The 13,286-nt window shown below is 49.3% G+C and overlaps 6 protein-coding genes across 6 annotated transcripts; 4 read left to right on the top strand and 2 right to left on the bottom strand.

The window, feature by feature from the left end:
- The first annotated feature begins 1,119 nt into the window (after nt 1–1,119).
- On the top strand, nt 1,120–2,039 carry BU24DRAFT_429215 (kinase-like protein). The gene has a single exon (XM_033529684.1). It carries the CDS (start codon nt 1,362–1,364, stop codon nt 1,926–1,928), a length of 567 nt encoding a protein of 188 aa, XP_033376964.1. The 5' UTR covers nt 1,120–1,361; the 3' UTR covers nt 1,929–2,039.
- Nucleotides 2,040–2,435: 396 nt separating this feature from the next.
- BU24DRAFT_429214 (uncharacterized protein) lies at nt 2,436–3,624 on the top strand. Its single transcript, XM_033529683.1, has one exon. It carries the CDS (start codon nt 2,781–2,783, stop codon nt 3,186–3,188), a length of 408 nt encoding a protein of 135 aa, XP_033376963.1. The 5' UTR covers nt 2,436–2,780; the 3' UTR covers nt 3,189–3,624.
- A 289-nt stretch (nt 3,625–3,913) lies between these two features.
- On the bottom strand, nt 3,914–5,656 carry BU24DRAFT_429213 (S-adenosyl-L-methionine-dependent methyltransferase). Its single transcript, XM_033529682.1, has 9 exons — nt 5,443–5,656; nt 5,341–5,391; nt 5,194–5,281; nt 5,119–5,141; nt 5,041–5,059; nt 4,871–4,990; nt 4,761–4,821; nt 4,573–4,710; nt 3,914–4,521 (listed from the first exon to the last, which is right to left on the bottom strand). The coding sequence occupies exons 1-9, from the start codon at nt 5,533–5,535 to the stop codon at nt 4,035–4,037; spliced, it is 1,080 nt and encodes a 359-aa protein (XP_033376962.1). The 5' UTR covers nt 5,536–5,656; the 3' UTR covers nt 3,914–4,034.
- Nucleotides 5,657–5,964: 308 nt separating this feature from the next.
- BU24DRAFT_359940 (cytochrome P450) lies at nt 5,965–7,761 on the top strand (the record flags this gene model as incomplete). Its single annotated transcript, XM_033524075.1, has 7 exons — nt 5,965–6,160; nt 6,212–6,310; nt 6,357–6,454; nt 6,516–6,874; nt 6,922–7,540; nt 7,593–7,655; nt 7,708–7,761. 7 exons carry the CDS (start codon nt 5,965–5,967, stop codon nt 7,759–7,761), a joined length of 1,488 nt encoding a protein of 495 aa, XP_033376961.1.
- A 1,861-nt stretch (nt 7,762–9,622) lies between these two features.
- BU24DRAFT_94180 (uncharacterized protein) lies at nt 9,623–10,938 on the top strand. The gene is made up of 2 exons (XM_033534828.1): nt 9,623–10,396; nt 10,451–10,938. The coding sequence occupies exons 1-2, from the start codon at nt 9,748–9,750 to the stop codon at nt 10,732–10,734; spliced, it is 933 nt and encodes a 310-aa protein (XP_033376960.1). The 5' UTR covers nt 9,623–9,747; the 3' UTR covers nt 10,735–10,938.
- A 203-nt stretch (nt 10,939–11,141) lies between these two features.
- On the bottom strand, nt 11,142–13,076 carry BU24DRAFT_415675 (CAF1-domain-containing protein; the record flags this gene model as incomplete). Its single annotated transcript, XM_033526310.1, has 3 exons — nt 11,142–11,788; nt 11,843–12,834; nt 12,889–13,076. The coding sequence occupies 3 exons, from the start codon at nt 13,074–13,076 to the stop codon at nt 11,142–11,144; spliced, it is 1,827 nt and encodes a 608-aa protein (XP_033376959.1).
- Between the last annotated feature and the right edge of the window lie 210 nt (nt 13,077–13,286).

Genomic DNA, 13,286 nt, shown 5'->3' with positions numbered 1-13,286 from the left:
AGCTATCAAGCGAGCTAGTGTCAAATTTTCCACCGTTAATCGCGTTTACTGCAGCAGTCAGGATTGCGGAAAGTTTATTCCCCCGGGACAAATCACACCAGGAACCAATGAAGCTGTATGCGAACTCTGCAACGTATCTACGTGTGGACTCTGCAAGAATAGCTATCATCGTGGCATGGATTGTCCGGACGACCCTGCGTTGCGTCAAACTCGTGACTTGGCAGGGGACATGGGTTGGCAGACATGCTTTAGGTGTGGGAGAATAGTTGACTTGCAGCTTGGGTGCTATCACATGACGTAAGGTCCTTAATTCCACTATTACTTCACGTTCGGATGGCTAAGAGAATACGCAGGTGTCGCTGTAAAGCTGAGTTCTGCTATTTATGTGGTGTCGAATGGAAGAATTGTGGATGTGAGCATGCGAACATAGGGCGAGTATTGGAAAGAGCAGAAGAAATCGTAGACCGCGACGCCGTGGCTGAACTTCCTCAAATTGAACGCCAGCGACTAGTACGCCAGGTCCATGAAGAATTGGAGCAGAATCACGACTGTGTGCATCCAGGTAAATTCCAGCGCATATTCGGTACCGGAAGACGGGGATTTCGATGCGAGATGTGTGATGATAGGCATTGGAAGTATATCCTCCAGTGCCGGCATTGCTTCCTTAATGTATGCGAGGATTGCCGTCGCTACCGAGTGTGAGGGCTCCATTGATTGACACTCTTCTTCGATATCATACTAGTGTTAGATACCGGTCTTGCTGGTACTGCTGTAGATTCGTGGTTGAAGACTATCATCCCTGTTTTCCAATTGCACCATGTGCAAGAATTAAACCAATTAATTCATCACTTTGCGATAGGAACATCTCCACCCTGAAAAATATTGTCACAGACAGATCGAAATGCGGGCTTCCCTCCATATAATAAAAAGTCCCCCTTGCAGAACGTCAAATCCCTCTTATGATTCACCACCCATAGGTGCACGTGATCTCCTTAAGCGCCGACCCTCAACTTAGCCCAACACCTTCATTGACCTCCTCTGACAGCGATGCTACAGCATGGAGATTCTAAGCAACAAAGGTCGTACAGGTATCATCTACCATGTAAACAAGAATCTAGTCTGCAAAATGGTCCGCAGACAGGGTAGTCACAAGTTTATTGCGCGGAACGAGAATGCTTTATTTGTGGAAAAGCATCTTCTAGAGAGGCTGGGATTTCATCCGAATATCATCCGGTGTGTACTTTTAGGCCGCAAACGTACATCTCTTATACCGCGCTAGGTATTATGGTCCATATGAAGTCGGCGGCATTAAGGGTGGCATATTGCTTGGTAAAGCGAACCGCGGAGATCTCCAATCATACATGGAGAGCCCCGACAACAAAACCGACAATGCTTTGCGAAGAAAATGGTGTCTTCAGATGGCTCAAGCTCTTGCCTATGTCCACAAGAAAGGGATTATCCATTCAAACATCAGCGACACCAATGTCCTTGTTCACGAGACCAATCAGACGATCGACCTACTTCTTGCGGATTTTGGCGGATCGAAGTGTGTCGAGCTCTCCCTGAACGGACATCTACTCCCCGATATTCCTTTCGGTCATCCAGATGTGACAGACTTTGAATCCCCATCTTTAGATGTGTTCAGCTTAGGGGTCCTGTTCTACGTCATTGTTACTGGGCATTATCCCTTCCATGAAGGGCCAGCGCCAAAGAACGAGGAACATTTAGTGTATTATGACTATGCCGAGCAGAAGTACGAACAAGGCGAATTTCCCGACCTGTCTGGCGTCATGTTTGGAGATATTATTGCCGCTTGTTGTTGCGAGCGCCGATTTACGACTGCAGATCATGTGATTGATGCTCTTTGTGCTGAAATGCAGAATGATTCCGAAGATCCTGGTAGAGATGTGGCATCAATAACCAAATAAAGTACTCATGCAGTTTAGAACTTATGAATTCAACAACACTTATGAATTCAACAATTAGCAGAGTAGTATTTCAGGCTTGTCGCAATTGATTCATGCTTGAGCTAACATTACATTCTGGGGCGCTTCACGGACCCATTATAGTTGACAGACAAAAGTTCCAAAAAAGCCTCAAAGGACCCCTCAAGCCCATAAGGACAATCCTCTGGGCTATCAAAACCTTGCGGCTCCCCTCAGGACTCTCACATGGTATGCATCGTTCACCTCTCGTGTTGTTGCTGGCGCCGATCTTGGCGCAGCACAAGTTTCATGTACAGGCTGCAAGGCTGAATGTACATATCTCCTAGGCGCCAAAGGTAGAGAGACCCGTCGAGCTTTGACCAGTGACTTTTATTACATATATTGCCAAGATGCGGCTGTAGTGTACCCCGCCTCTGCAATTCGTTGCTCTCTCTTGCACGTCATGAATCTTTCCACGTTTTAACCTGGTTCACAGACATGGCTCAACCAACCAAGCTCGCGACGCGTGACAGCGTTGAAATGGCGATGAAGTACGCGGGGTATTCGGATGACTACCAATGGCATTACTTCAAGGTAAGTTTCAGGGTGAGAAATCGGGTACCTGCGCTGATGTAACGTGAGATAGAAAATTACCTTCGACGAGGCTGGACAGTTACGGGAGAGGAATTTCCACAAGTGGGCACACGTCCCTCCCAACCAGAAGCATGCATTTCTCGATGTCGTAAATGCACGTTTGAGGGCCGGAGGTCTACCTGATGCAGACCATCAACTCCTCGGCTGGCGTATGGAGAAGCTCATGCGCGGGTTCAAACGTAAGTGAGGACACCGTGTTGAATGCATCCACTAAACCGTGTAGAAGCAAGTCCTCAGAGGCAGGGAACGACTACGACTCCTTTCACAAACAATCCACCCACTCCACCTGTAGCACTGGCAGCACCGGTAGCACCAGCCAGGCTGCCATTTGATCCCGTCAGAGATGTGCGCCACGAGCCCCAGACGATCTTCCCTAAGACGCATGGGGAACAGACACTTGGTGGAGACTACGAGTACATAACATCGAATACGTTTGGTGCCGTCGATTATGACAGACTAGTGTCATGGAAGGCAAGCCCCGGGATCATTCACATCTGTGGCTCAGCAGTACATTCTATAAGAACGTCGCAGGATGAGGAGAATCAACTTTTCCCTGCCGGATTCCGATTGATTGTGAGCTATACTATGCTCAAGTTGATTAGGAAATGAGGATACCGAGATATAGAGGCTGTCATGCAACAGCGGCGTGCTGATTCTGTAGATCCGGCCTATCTGTGCCAAGGTCACAAGAACGAGATAGCGGGGAGAACGCAACAACATCATATACCCAATTTTACACACAGGTCCAAGTCACACTGTGCTGATATACGTACCTACATAAACGTTTAGGGTCTGACGTCGTTTCACATTTTTATGGGAAAGAATATTCTGACATACTAGAATGAGCTGAGGACTTTCGGAGGTAACTTTAATAGCGAAACTTGCCAGATGGCTACGCTTACATATATCACGACCCTACTCATGAGTATCGATGTTAGGAATTAGTTATCTAACCGACCCATCTACCTAGTAATGTGCGTTACCTACCAACCATTTCAGACAGAAGCAAGTACCCCTCATCGGCATGTAGTGATTTCTTGACTATCATACCAACATGTACCAATACGAACGCAAGGTTTCATAAACGCAAGTGAAGATTTCTCTATTGCGCTAACATACTGTTCATGGTATGACAGAACGTTGCTGGTTGTCAGTTTAGAGTTTCGGGCGGCGGGACGGCTAAAAGCTAGCGCACCAAGTCTCGTGAAATAACCCCAGTGCTAATCGAATATAGGCATTTCTACGTATCATATCGCTCTGTTCTCCATGACATTTTGAATTTTCTGACAACGCTGTCTTTGCAATCTCACGATGTGGCAGCGGAGAAGTGTTGTGGGTGCATCCACGCCGAATTTTGCGCAAAGTCCATTCGCATTCCTATAACAAACAATACCGTAGTATCCTGAACTATACCTAAAACCATAAACAGAAAGCCTTGGAAACCGGCAAAAGCCTTTACGAATGATGATCATCTTCCTCCGATGTCGACGCCGGCAGCGGCTTCTTCCCATAAACTATCCAAAAATTCCAATAAGCATGATACCTCCTCGTCCTAAGATCTGTCCTCACCGCCGCCATGAAAACCTGCACCTCTTCCTGCGACCACCCAAGCGCCCTAGTAAACAGCGCCAGACTCATCGACTCGCATCCCCAGGAGAAGTTCTCCAGCACCCATCGACCGAGCTCTTTGTATCTCGCGTCTCTCGGCCAAGTGTTGATTGGCCATTTGACGGGCGTGGCGACAATGTCGACGTAGCCTGAGTCTTTCATCATTTGAGGGACGCGGGAAATGGCGTCGAGTGGGAATCCTGCTTTTGATGCTGCGTCGTGCATGTAGTCGTTCCATCGGGAAAGGGCGGAGTCGGCAGGCAGACTACCGTCGTCGCATTGGATCACGAAGTCGATGTCGTGGACTTCGAGATAGCCGCCAATCTCTTGGTGCCTGACACGATTAATTCTTAACCTGTGGGACGGACGTACGCGTGATACTTACTGAAACGCTTGGTCGAAGAAACGCGGCCAGTCCTGGAACGCACCGATCATCAGTTGGCAGTGAATGTAGTCGAACTTGCGCGAAAACGTCCATTCCTTCTCGAGATCATCGACCTCAAAGTTTAGATTTGGCGGGACACTGGGAATAGTTAGCATGTAGAAGACAAATCTACCAGAGGGAAGATTTACTTCTCCGGTTGGACTGGTGCCAGATCGACACCAAGGACCTCGCTCTCGGGGTGCGCATCGGCTGGAAATTCATCAGAAGATCGGCTTTCAGGTATTGACGCACTGCATACCAAAGTCGATGGCCCATATTCCGGTACCACATCCAACATCAAGCACCCGACGCACGTGTTTCAGAGGTGCCATGCCTAGCTCTTTGTCAAGAGTCAACCAAACAATGTGATGCTGGAAGTCTGAGGTTTGTTAATGAGGTGAAATCAATGTTGTGTTTGTCCGAACCTACCTAGACGTTCTATCTCTTGCTATGGATGAACAAAGTATCAGTATATGTCTTCATGCATCTATACGGTGATTGTGTTACCTCATCCATGGGAAGAACATATTCTAACAATTAATGTTAGCTGCCTGAAACGGGTCAGGCATCATTTTCACTTACTTGCTTCCATATATCCTTGGTACTGTCGTCCATGTTCTTTCAATTGTAGTATCAATTCATCTCTTATTGAAGTGGTCGTGGTCGCCAACTAGTCAAGCTAACGTTTAGCAAACCGTTTGCCATCATTTTACCTTCACGTCTACTCACGCTTTGGATAGCGGAATCTCCATCATTGAAGCGTATTTCACGCTCGCTCTCCTGTGATTGTGTCAGTAAGCCGCCACACCCCCCATAGCCAAGCAAACTTGCGGTGTCGGGCTCCAACGGTAGGGCTGATTGTATTGGCCCAATCTCCGCTTCAGTGGCGCCGGCGGTGGCATCTTCGTCGTTAAATGAAGCCATCGCGCTGAGTCGCAAGAGTCGCGCAAGTACGACTTGGTCCCCAAGGACAGCAGCAAGCTCTCGAACGGCCCAGGAATATTCCCTCGAGCTGAGCTGACAAGGCGAGAGTTGGTGCGGGAGCAGATCTGGAGTCCACTAGCACGTCCACGTCTTGTCAGCCGCCGCGATCTTGTCCGTTGTGCCGCACCCCTGTGTCACATCCCTACAATCATCCGATTCGACTAGACTGCGCCAGAAAAGGGAAATAATAGCCGGTGGCATAACCCGGGGCTTGTGGGGGGCTCACCTTATGTCTTACCGAACTGTCCATTCCCAGGAACAACTCACGCCCAGCTGCGCAACAAAAGCAATTGCCTCAGGCGTACAGAGATGACTAAGGAGCAGCATATCGATGCCTTTGGCCACCGTCTGGTGCAGGACGTCTTCCAGATGTCGCGTACCGCGATTATCGTGAGCACTGTAAGCGCGCTGGTGCTGGCGTGTCTTGTCAAGGTCGTCGTACAATGGTACCGCCTATCCCATATCCCGGGTCCGTTCTGGGCTGCCTTCTCCAAGGGCTGGATGGTGAGGGAATCCCTCAAGGGAAGACAGCCGGCTGCGATCAAGGATGTGACCGATAGATACGGTAGGCTCACGCAGCGCAGATAGTGTTGATATCACCACTTACACCGTTCAGGTTCGCTCGCTCGCATTGGCCCGAACGAACTCGTGACGGACGATCCGGAAGTTCTGAGAAGGATGATGGCCGTTCGTTCCGCCTACACCAGAGGCCCTTGTAAGAACAGCTCGGATTAGAAGATGATTGAAGCTAACACCGATAGGGTACAATGCGATGCGATTCGATCCCGGACGCGACAATTTGTTCTCTATGCGCGATGAGGTCGCCCATACGAAATTGCGTAACAAGATGGGAGCCGGGGTAAGTCCACCAGTACAACCTGGGCGCTACCAGGATTGCTAACGCATCAATCATGATGTAGTATTCTGGAAAAGAAAATACCTCCATGGAGGGGTCCATCGATAACCAGATTGCGAACTTGGTGAATTTAATCGAGAGGAAGTATCTCTCAAATTCCGACTCCTACCGTCCCATGGATCTGGCACAGAAGGTGCAGTACTTCACTCTTGATGTCATCAGCGATTTGTCTTTTGGCCGTGCTTTTGGGTATATGGAAGCAGATGACGATGTATTTGACTACATCAAGATCACTGGTGCCTACATTCCGGTGATGCTGGTATTGGCAAATGTTCCATCGTTGGCAGATCTCTTGCATTCGCGCCTGTTCCGGGGCATGCTACCTTCCGAGAGCGATAAACTTGGATTTGGTGCATTCATTGGGTAAGTTGCTAAGTCGTTGAGATGATCTTTGCTAATGCACTTCGAAGAGTTGCAAAGAAGATGGTAGCAGAGCGATTTGGACCTGCAGCTAAGCATCACTCCGACATGCTTGGATCGTTCATCCGCCACGGACTGAACCAGGAAGAAGCATCCGGAGAAGCCTTGCTTCAGGTTGTTGCTGGCAGTGATACCTCTGCCTCTACTATCCGCGCCGTGATGATCAACATCTTGACCAACCCTGCCATATACAAGAGGCTCCAGGCGGAAATCGATGAAGGCATCGCACAAGGAACCATATCTTCGCCCATCACGGACTTCGAAGCCCGCAACTTTCCATATCTTCAAGCCGTGATCAAGGAAGGCCTCAGGATTCTTCCGCCAGCATCAGGTACTTTCTTCAAGACTGTCCCAGAGGGAGGAGATGTCATCCATGGCAAATTCGTTCCCGCCGGAACTCAGATCGGATCATCTCCATTCGGTATTCATCATTCAAAGAAGATCTTTGGCGACGATGCCGAGGTCTTTAGGCCAGAGCGTTGGTTGGAGTCGGACCCAGAACGCGTTCTCGAAATGACCAGTACTGTCGATCTCGTCTTCCATTACGGAAAGTACCAATGTCTGGGCAAGTCAGTAGCTATGATGGAATTCAACAAGATATTCGTTGAGGTATGCTTGATGGAGTCCTTTGAATAAGTCTTTATACTAACCTCAGCCACAGCTGCTCAGGAAGTTCGACTTCTCCATCACCAGACCCGACAAGCCGGTTAGAATCAGCAATGCCGTACGTATCATGAGAACTCCCCAATGAGAGCATATTGACTAAGCTGGAACAGGGCATTTGGATCATTGAGGACTTCTGGGTTCGCATCACACAGCGTCAGGTCTAGGTGTGCGGTCGGCAAAACTTTCCTTGGTCCGTTCTGACCGTTCTTGGTCCGAGACATTCTTCCCCTTCTTTTGAATGCCCAATCACATCTTGATTGGAGATCTGCATTTATTTGAGCATTAGCATTCTACATCAATAGCTGGGTGGAATAGCCCTTTACATCTTTTAGCAAGCCTGCCTACAGCATCTGGCTATTCAATACATTATCTTTCATTCTCGAAGATACAGAAATGATAAATTGATCTCTGATCATCCATGTATCTTAGAGAGCTCAAGGGCGGGTTTTCAATTGACCTAGTATGATTGTGCCTTCAGTGTCATGCTCAGATTTATGTGAATTATTGTTTTTCTTGTGGAAGTGTTCTTAAATGTTCTCGACGGAGACAATCTAGAACTGACCAACTTCCTACACCTACCTTTGCACTAGAACTATACTTGAACTATTTTTATTCCTCCATGATCTCTAGAACTTCTAACTAGTCAGTAAATCTCATCCATAATTCCCAAATAGGAACAATCCGGCCGTGGTGTGGTCTTCCGAGTAATGCTCCACGCGATTGAACAATCAATAAACGTGACATCAGCCCAGAACATTCTTTGTCCTGTCAATGTCACAATAGCCTCCGCCACACCGACCCTTCTGAATCCCCATCGGACGACCGTCCGACTCTAAACTCGCATCGCCAGCTTAGAATGGAACTAGATCATTTGTCCCTGACTAGGCCAATTCCGCTAGGTGTTGCCGCGAGTCTCCACATCTTCAGCCTCGCCCGGAACACCTGAAACAACAAACATTCGAACGACAATACCAACAGAAACAATTTCTCAACCTCACGTTGAACACACGATCTCTCTCACAATAATCAAGAAAATACACAACCCGACATCCCACGCCGACATCCGAAATCCATCCTCGCGCGCGATGCCCACAAGCGTCCCCTTCCACCAATCAAATCGGCCCGCGAAAAGAATCATCCCAACGCTGGTTCCACGAAAGCGTTTGATCGACGCGCGGGATCATGACTTTTTCCCTCGAACGCCCCAATGAAGGTCTCGGCCCTCCCTTAATTTCCAGCATAATAATTCCACCAGCGGGAGTCGGTTCTCATGGATGTGTAAGCCGTATAGGGCGTATTCCGTTCCTCTTCTCGTGTTGTGTTCACTTGGACGGTTGTACAGAAGACGTCTGTCTACCTGACCTATAACTATATGCATGCATGCGATGCTGTTAATATCACATATTGCGGGGAACCCGGTACTCGCTCGTACAAGCAATAAACGACGACATCTCGCGTAGAATTCTCCGTGTCTGCATGTCATTAATTTGCCTCTATAGTTACCTGCATGATTGGAAGGAGAAAAAAAACCAACGTGGCGAAATCGAAATTCGCACTCGCATCTCGCTCGTTCGTAACTCCGCCCAAATCCGATCGTTAAATTTCTCCGCCGCGATTAAATTGATAGCTAGATTGTTTTCCGCAGAGACTAGGTGGCTGTCATTCATGCGTTGCGGTTAGCGGGCGGGAGGTGAGGTGAGTAGAGGCGGGCCAAGACGCACGCATTGGGAATGTCTTGGCCCGGCCGGCCGCTACTTGTGTGTTTGAAACAAACATCGGGCTATTGGAGGGTGTGTGCGTGCTTCTTTCGTCTTCTGTTTCTTCGATGGGGAAATGAAGTGAAATGAATTGGGATAGAATAGGGTGGACGCTAGAAACGTGGGTGGGGAAAGGGAACATGCGATTGATGGATAGATGGTGTCTAGATTGTACGGACGAGGGTGTTTAAATACATTGGCTTCGCTCCCTCATGGGTTGATTCTGAGATATCTCGTTGAAGCCAGCTCTTCTTTTCGTTCGTTGTTGACACTTTCACATTCGTTTTCATACTATTAGTACACTCGCAATTCGTCTCGAATTACTCGGTCAGGCACCAATCTTCCATTCATACAATACATCAGACCGAACCGTATCAACCATCCCATTAAACCATGAAGGCCTCTTTCGCTCTCTCGACCGTTCTGCTCACGAGCACTGCGCTCGCCGGCACCCTTCCCACCGTCCACCAGTCCGGCCTCGGAAAGCGTGCCCCAGTCTGCAAGTTCGACGAGGCTCCGCATGAGTTCGACGACAGCAACGCCTGGGCCAACGTCGTCTCCTCATCCAAGCGTGACCTCAACCAGAAGAAATGGAACCCGCCATCCAACCTTGTGACCCCCCTCAAGCAGGTCTGGGACCACCAGATGAGCACCTACTCCAACCCCCTCGGGTTCAAGAACTACGGATACGACCAGGTGATGGCGGCCAAGGGCAAGATCAACTACTGCGTCAGGTGGGAGGGTACCAAGCCCGTTACGGCCGACCAGAGGGCCAAGGTGGAGAAGGCGATCCAGAGGCAGTTTAAGAAGTGGATTGATATCCTTGCTGGGTTCGAAGGCTTCCCGTACTCAACCGTTCCCGTCCAGGTTGTGGGTTGGGCCGTGCAGAACAAGAACATTCTGCAGGGTGATACTAGTGGAATCCAGGTCTACACGACCAAGGATTCCGAGGGTGTCCCTGAGTGTGACCCCAAGTGTGGAAGGTTCTTCCACCAGAACGGTGATTACAGCCAATGTGCTGCTGGCGCTGCTCGCCATTACGGTATGTTCGCCCTCTGATTTCTTTCGTGAAAAGTAACTGACAATCCGCGAATAGACCAATCCCTCTGGTTGACTCCTGGCATGCAGGGTGGTGCAGGAGGTGACTGGGGCCAGCGTGTCGGTCAGGAATACTTCATGCAGCTGCTTGACTCTGACAACATCCATATCGTTCTGCACGAGCTTGGCCACACTTTCGCCCTTGATGACTTCTACGACTGGACCCCTAGCGGCGTCACCAACTTCATCATGTTGGCCGGCAGCGCTACCCAGATCACTGAATTCGATGCCTGGATGGCCAGGGACTGGTGGAGGAACCTCAAGTCCAGGTACGGATTGTAAAGAGACAACTGTCTCAGGTGCCGAGGAGACAACTTCGCGGTTATTAGTATCATCGTACACATGCGTTGGTCACAAAAGGAACGAGGTAGAGGCTTTGGGGACGTTCGATTATTGTACATATTCTTCTTCACTTCTTGTAAATATCATAGCAGTCATAGTCAGATCTCAAAATTGGAGGTCTCACTCAACTTTGCATTCTTTGGTTCGAATGTGACATTGTCGTGGCGTCATGAATGACTTCATTTCATAGCTTGCCTCCAATTCGTAATCATTGCCACCTACCAGCCTCTATATTCATTGCTAGGGCCGGGAGGTAGCGCAGCACAGCCAACAGCAGTGACTGCCGACTTCAGAGAAGAAGCGTTGCACCCTTACTCGTCGGAGGGTTACAAATCCACTCATACCCTTTATGCCTTCACCCAATCCGCAATTCTAAGAACAGCCTCTTGGGTACCGAAGATCCGGAGACGATTTCCAAAATCTTCCCAGAAGGCGGAATCGGGCGGAGGCAAAAGCTCCATGGGGTCTCTTTCGATTCCATTGATCGTTTGCGCCAGAGTGTCGTCAGCGTGCCCCCAAGTAGGAACGCCACCATCAGGCGATACACTGCCATCATCATCCTCTAGGGCTGTTGAATTCAAGGCACGTAAGCCCTCGAAGATGTTGAACGTCGCAAATTTCTGGCTATCTTTCTCATTCGATGCGCGATCCTTCCTTCCCCTACTTCTGTCTCTTTTCTTCTTCTGGTCCGTATCTGAGATGTGGAGGGAATCAAGCGATATTAGCGCTACATGCGACTGTGAATCATCGACGGGTGGCAGTGTGACTGGCCTCTCAGCCTTGTCCCGGCCATCAAGCAAAAGTGGGTTTTCCTCGATTGCGGTCTTGAAGCTATCAAGGGAGCCTGAAGCCAAGGACGGCGGAGACGACTTATACATGGTGGCATTTAGCTTTGCCGACAAACGGATCATGACAGTGGCTGTCAAAAGACTGTCGTATCCTGCCTCATGGAACGCTTCGGTGTCGTGATACTTGGTATGGTGAGCGTGGGTAGCTGTACCAGGAGTTAGTTTTCTCTGATGACTTAAATCCAACAGTTGCGACTTACCGATTTTCGGGAAGAGTTGAGTTTTGAGACTCTCCGAAATCTCCTGCAAAGGGGGCGACGCATTCAAATCCCCACCGTCGAAGGTTGCCAGGTACTTGGTATCGATGATCCTGGGGAAAATCTTATGGACTGCACTGCAGAACTCACCCAGAGTATCTGGTAGATCTCCTATAAACGTCTTGTAGAAGTAGACTATATCAGTAAACATGTTGTGTCCAACGAGGATGGGCTGCGCTCGGCTAAGCTGGTCCTGCGCTCGCCTAAACCGGTGCTTGATGCTATCGAGATCGGCAGCGATGACCATGCCCGTGGTATCTTTCGCGAAATATACAGGGTCGAGCTCTTGGAGAGAACCACCAGCCAAAGCTTCTACCACCCATCGGAAGCCCGTTTGCTTCAGAATCTGCTCTTTCACTCTCTTCTTCATTCTGCGAGCATTGTCGGCCTCTCGGTCTGCATCGAAATGAATTATACGGATGTGGTCCGGCTTTGATAGTGTCACAAGGTCACGGAATTCGGCACGCACGAGCTGATGCACGAGACGTTTCTCGAAGCGAGTGATTGCAGGAAGCTCGGGCTGCATCTTGAGTCCAGTGTGAGTGGTGATCTCCAGTGAACCCTTGGAGGACTTCTTCCACTTCGTGATTGCATCTCTTACACGGCGAACGAAGTCTAGCGAGTCCACGTCGGTCTCCTTTAGCTGGAGGTCATCGACATGATTTTTCTTGTCGAAGCGGTCGTTGGCCAACTGCTGTGCTCGTGCGGCCTCGGCTCTCGAAAGATATTGCACTCCTCTGGTGAAAGGTAGGTTGAATTCGAAACCATGTTCAAGCAAGAACGATATTGCGCCTGTTTGGAATGATACCTCGCGTTCGATGTCAAGACGTTCTTCAACCAGAGGACTTATATTGATATTGTACGGTCGCAGGACATATTTGTTGGCTATATAATCGAAATGGGCGCACGTAATACCCACCTGCAGGATTTGATATCTGTTCGGATTAGTCAGTCATTGCAAGATGGAGTGCGTTTGCCGGGGATTTTACCTCTCGGCGCCAGCCTTGCATTCAAGATAGCGATCTTCGAGCGATGCCCTACCGCGAGCTCGTGGAAAACTCGGTATTCGTGAGGGTATTCCGGAGAGTTCCAGGTCAAAAGATACAAGATCTGAGTCTGCTATCGCTAGAATTATACCCAGAAGATGGTGGGGAAAGGAGATGTTATCGACCTCCATGGTGATGATGCAGAGAGATATATCGATCACGCCAACGATGTTGTTAGAATCAAGGCTTCCGCACTGATATAGAAAGATGAAGGGAGATTACCACGGGCGATGAGGGTAGGTGCCCCCTGAGGTATTATAAGAACGATGAATGCCTGGGGAAGTCTCGTACATCAAGGGCGCAGTGATTGCCTGAGCTGTAGGGTGAGTGGGCGGGAAGTC

The sequence above is a fragment of the Aaosphaeria arxii genome, assembly GCF_010015735.1.
Source record: "Aaosphaeria arxii CBS 175.79 unplaced genomic scaffold BU24scaffold_17, whole genome shotgun sequence".
NCBI lineage: Eukaryota > Fungi > Ascomycota > Dothideomycetes > Pleosporales > Aaosphaeria > Aaosphaeria arxii.
Note: the sequence above shows the minus strand (reverse complement) of the source record. Positions and strands in the feature narration are given on the sequence as shown.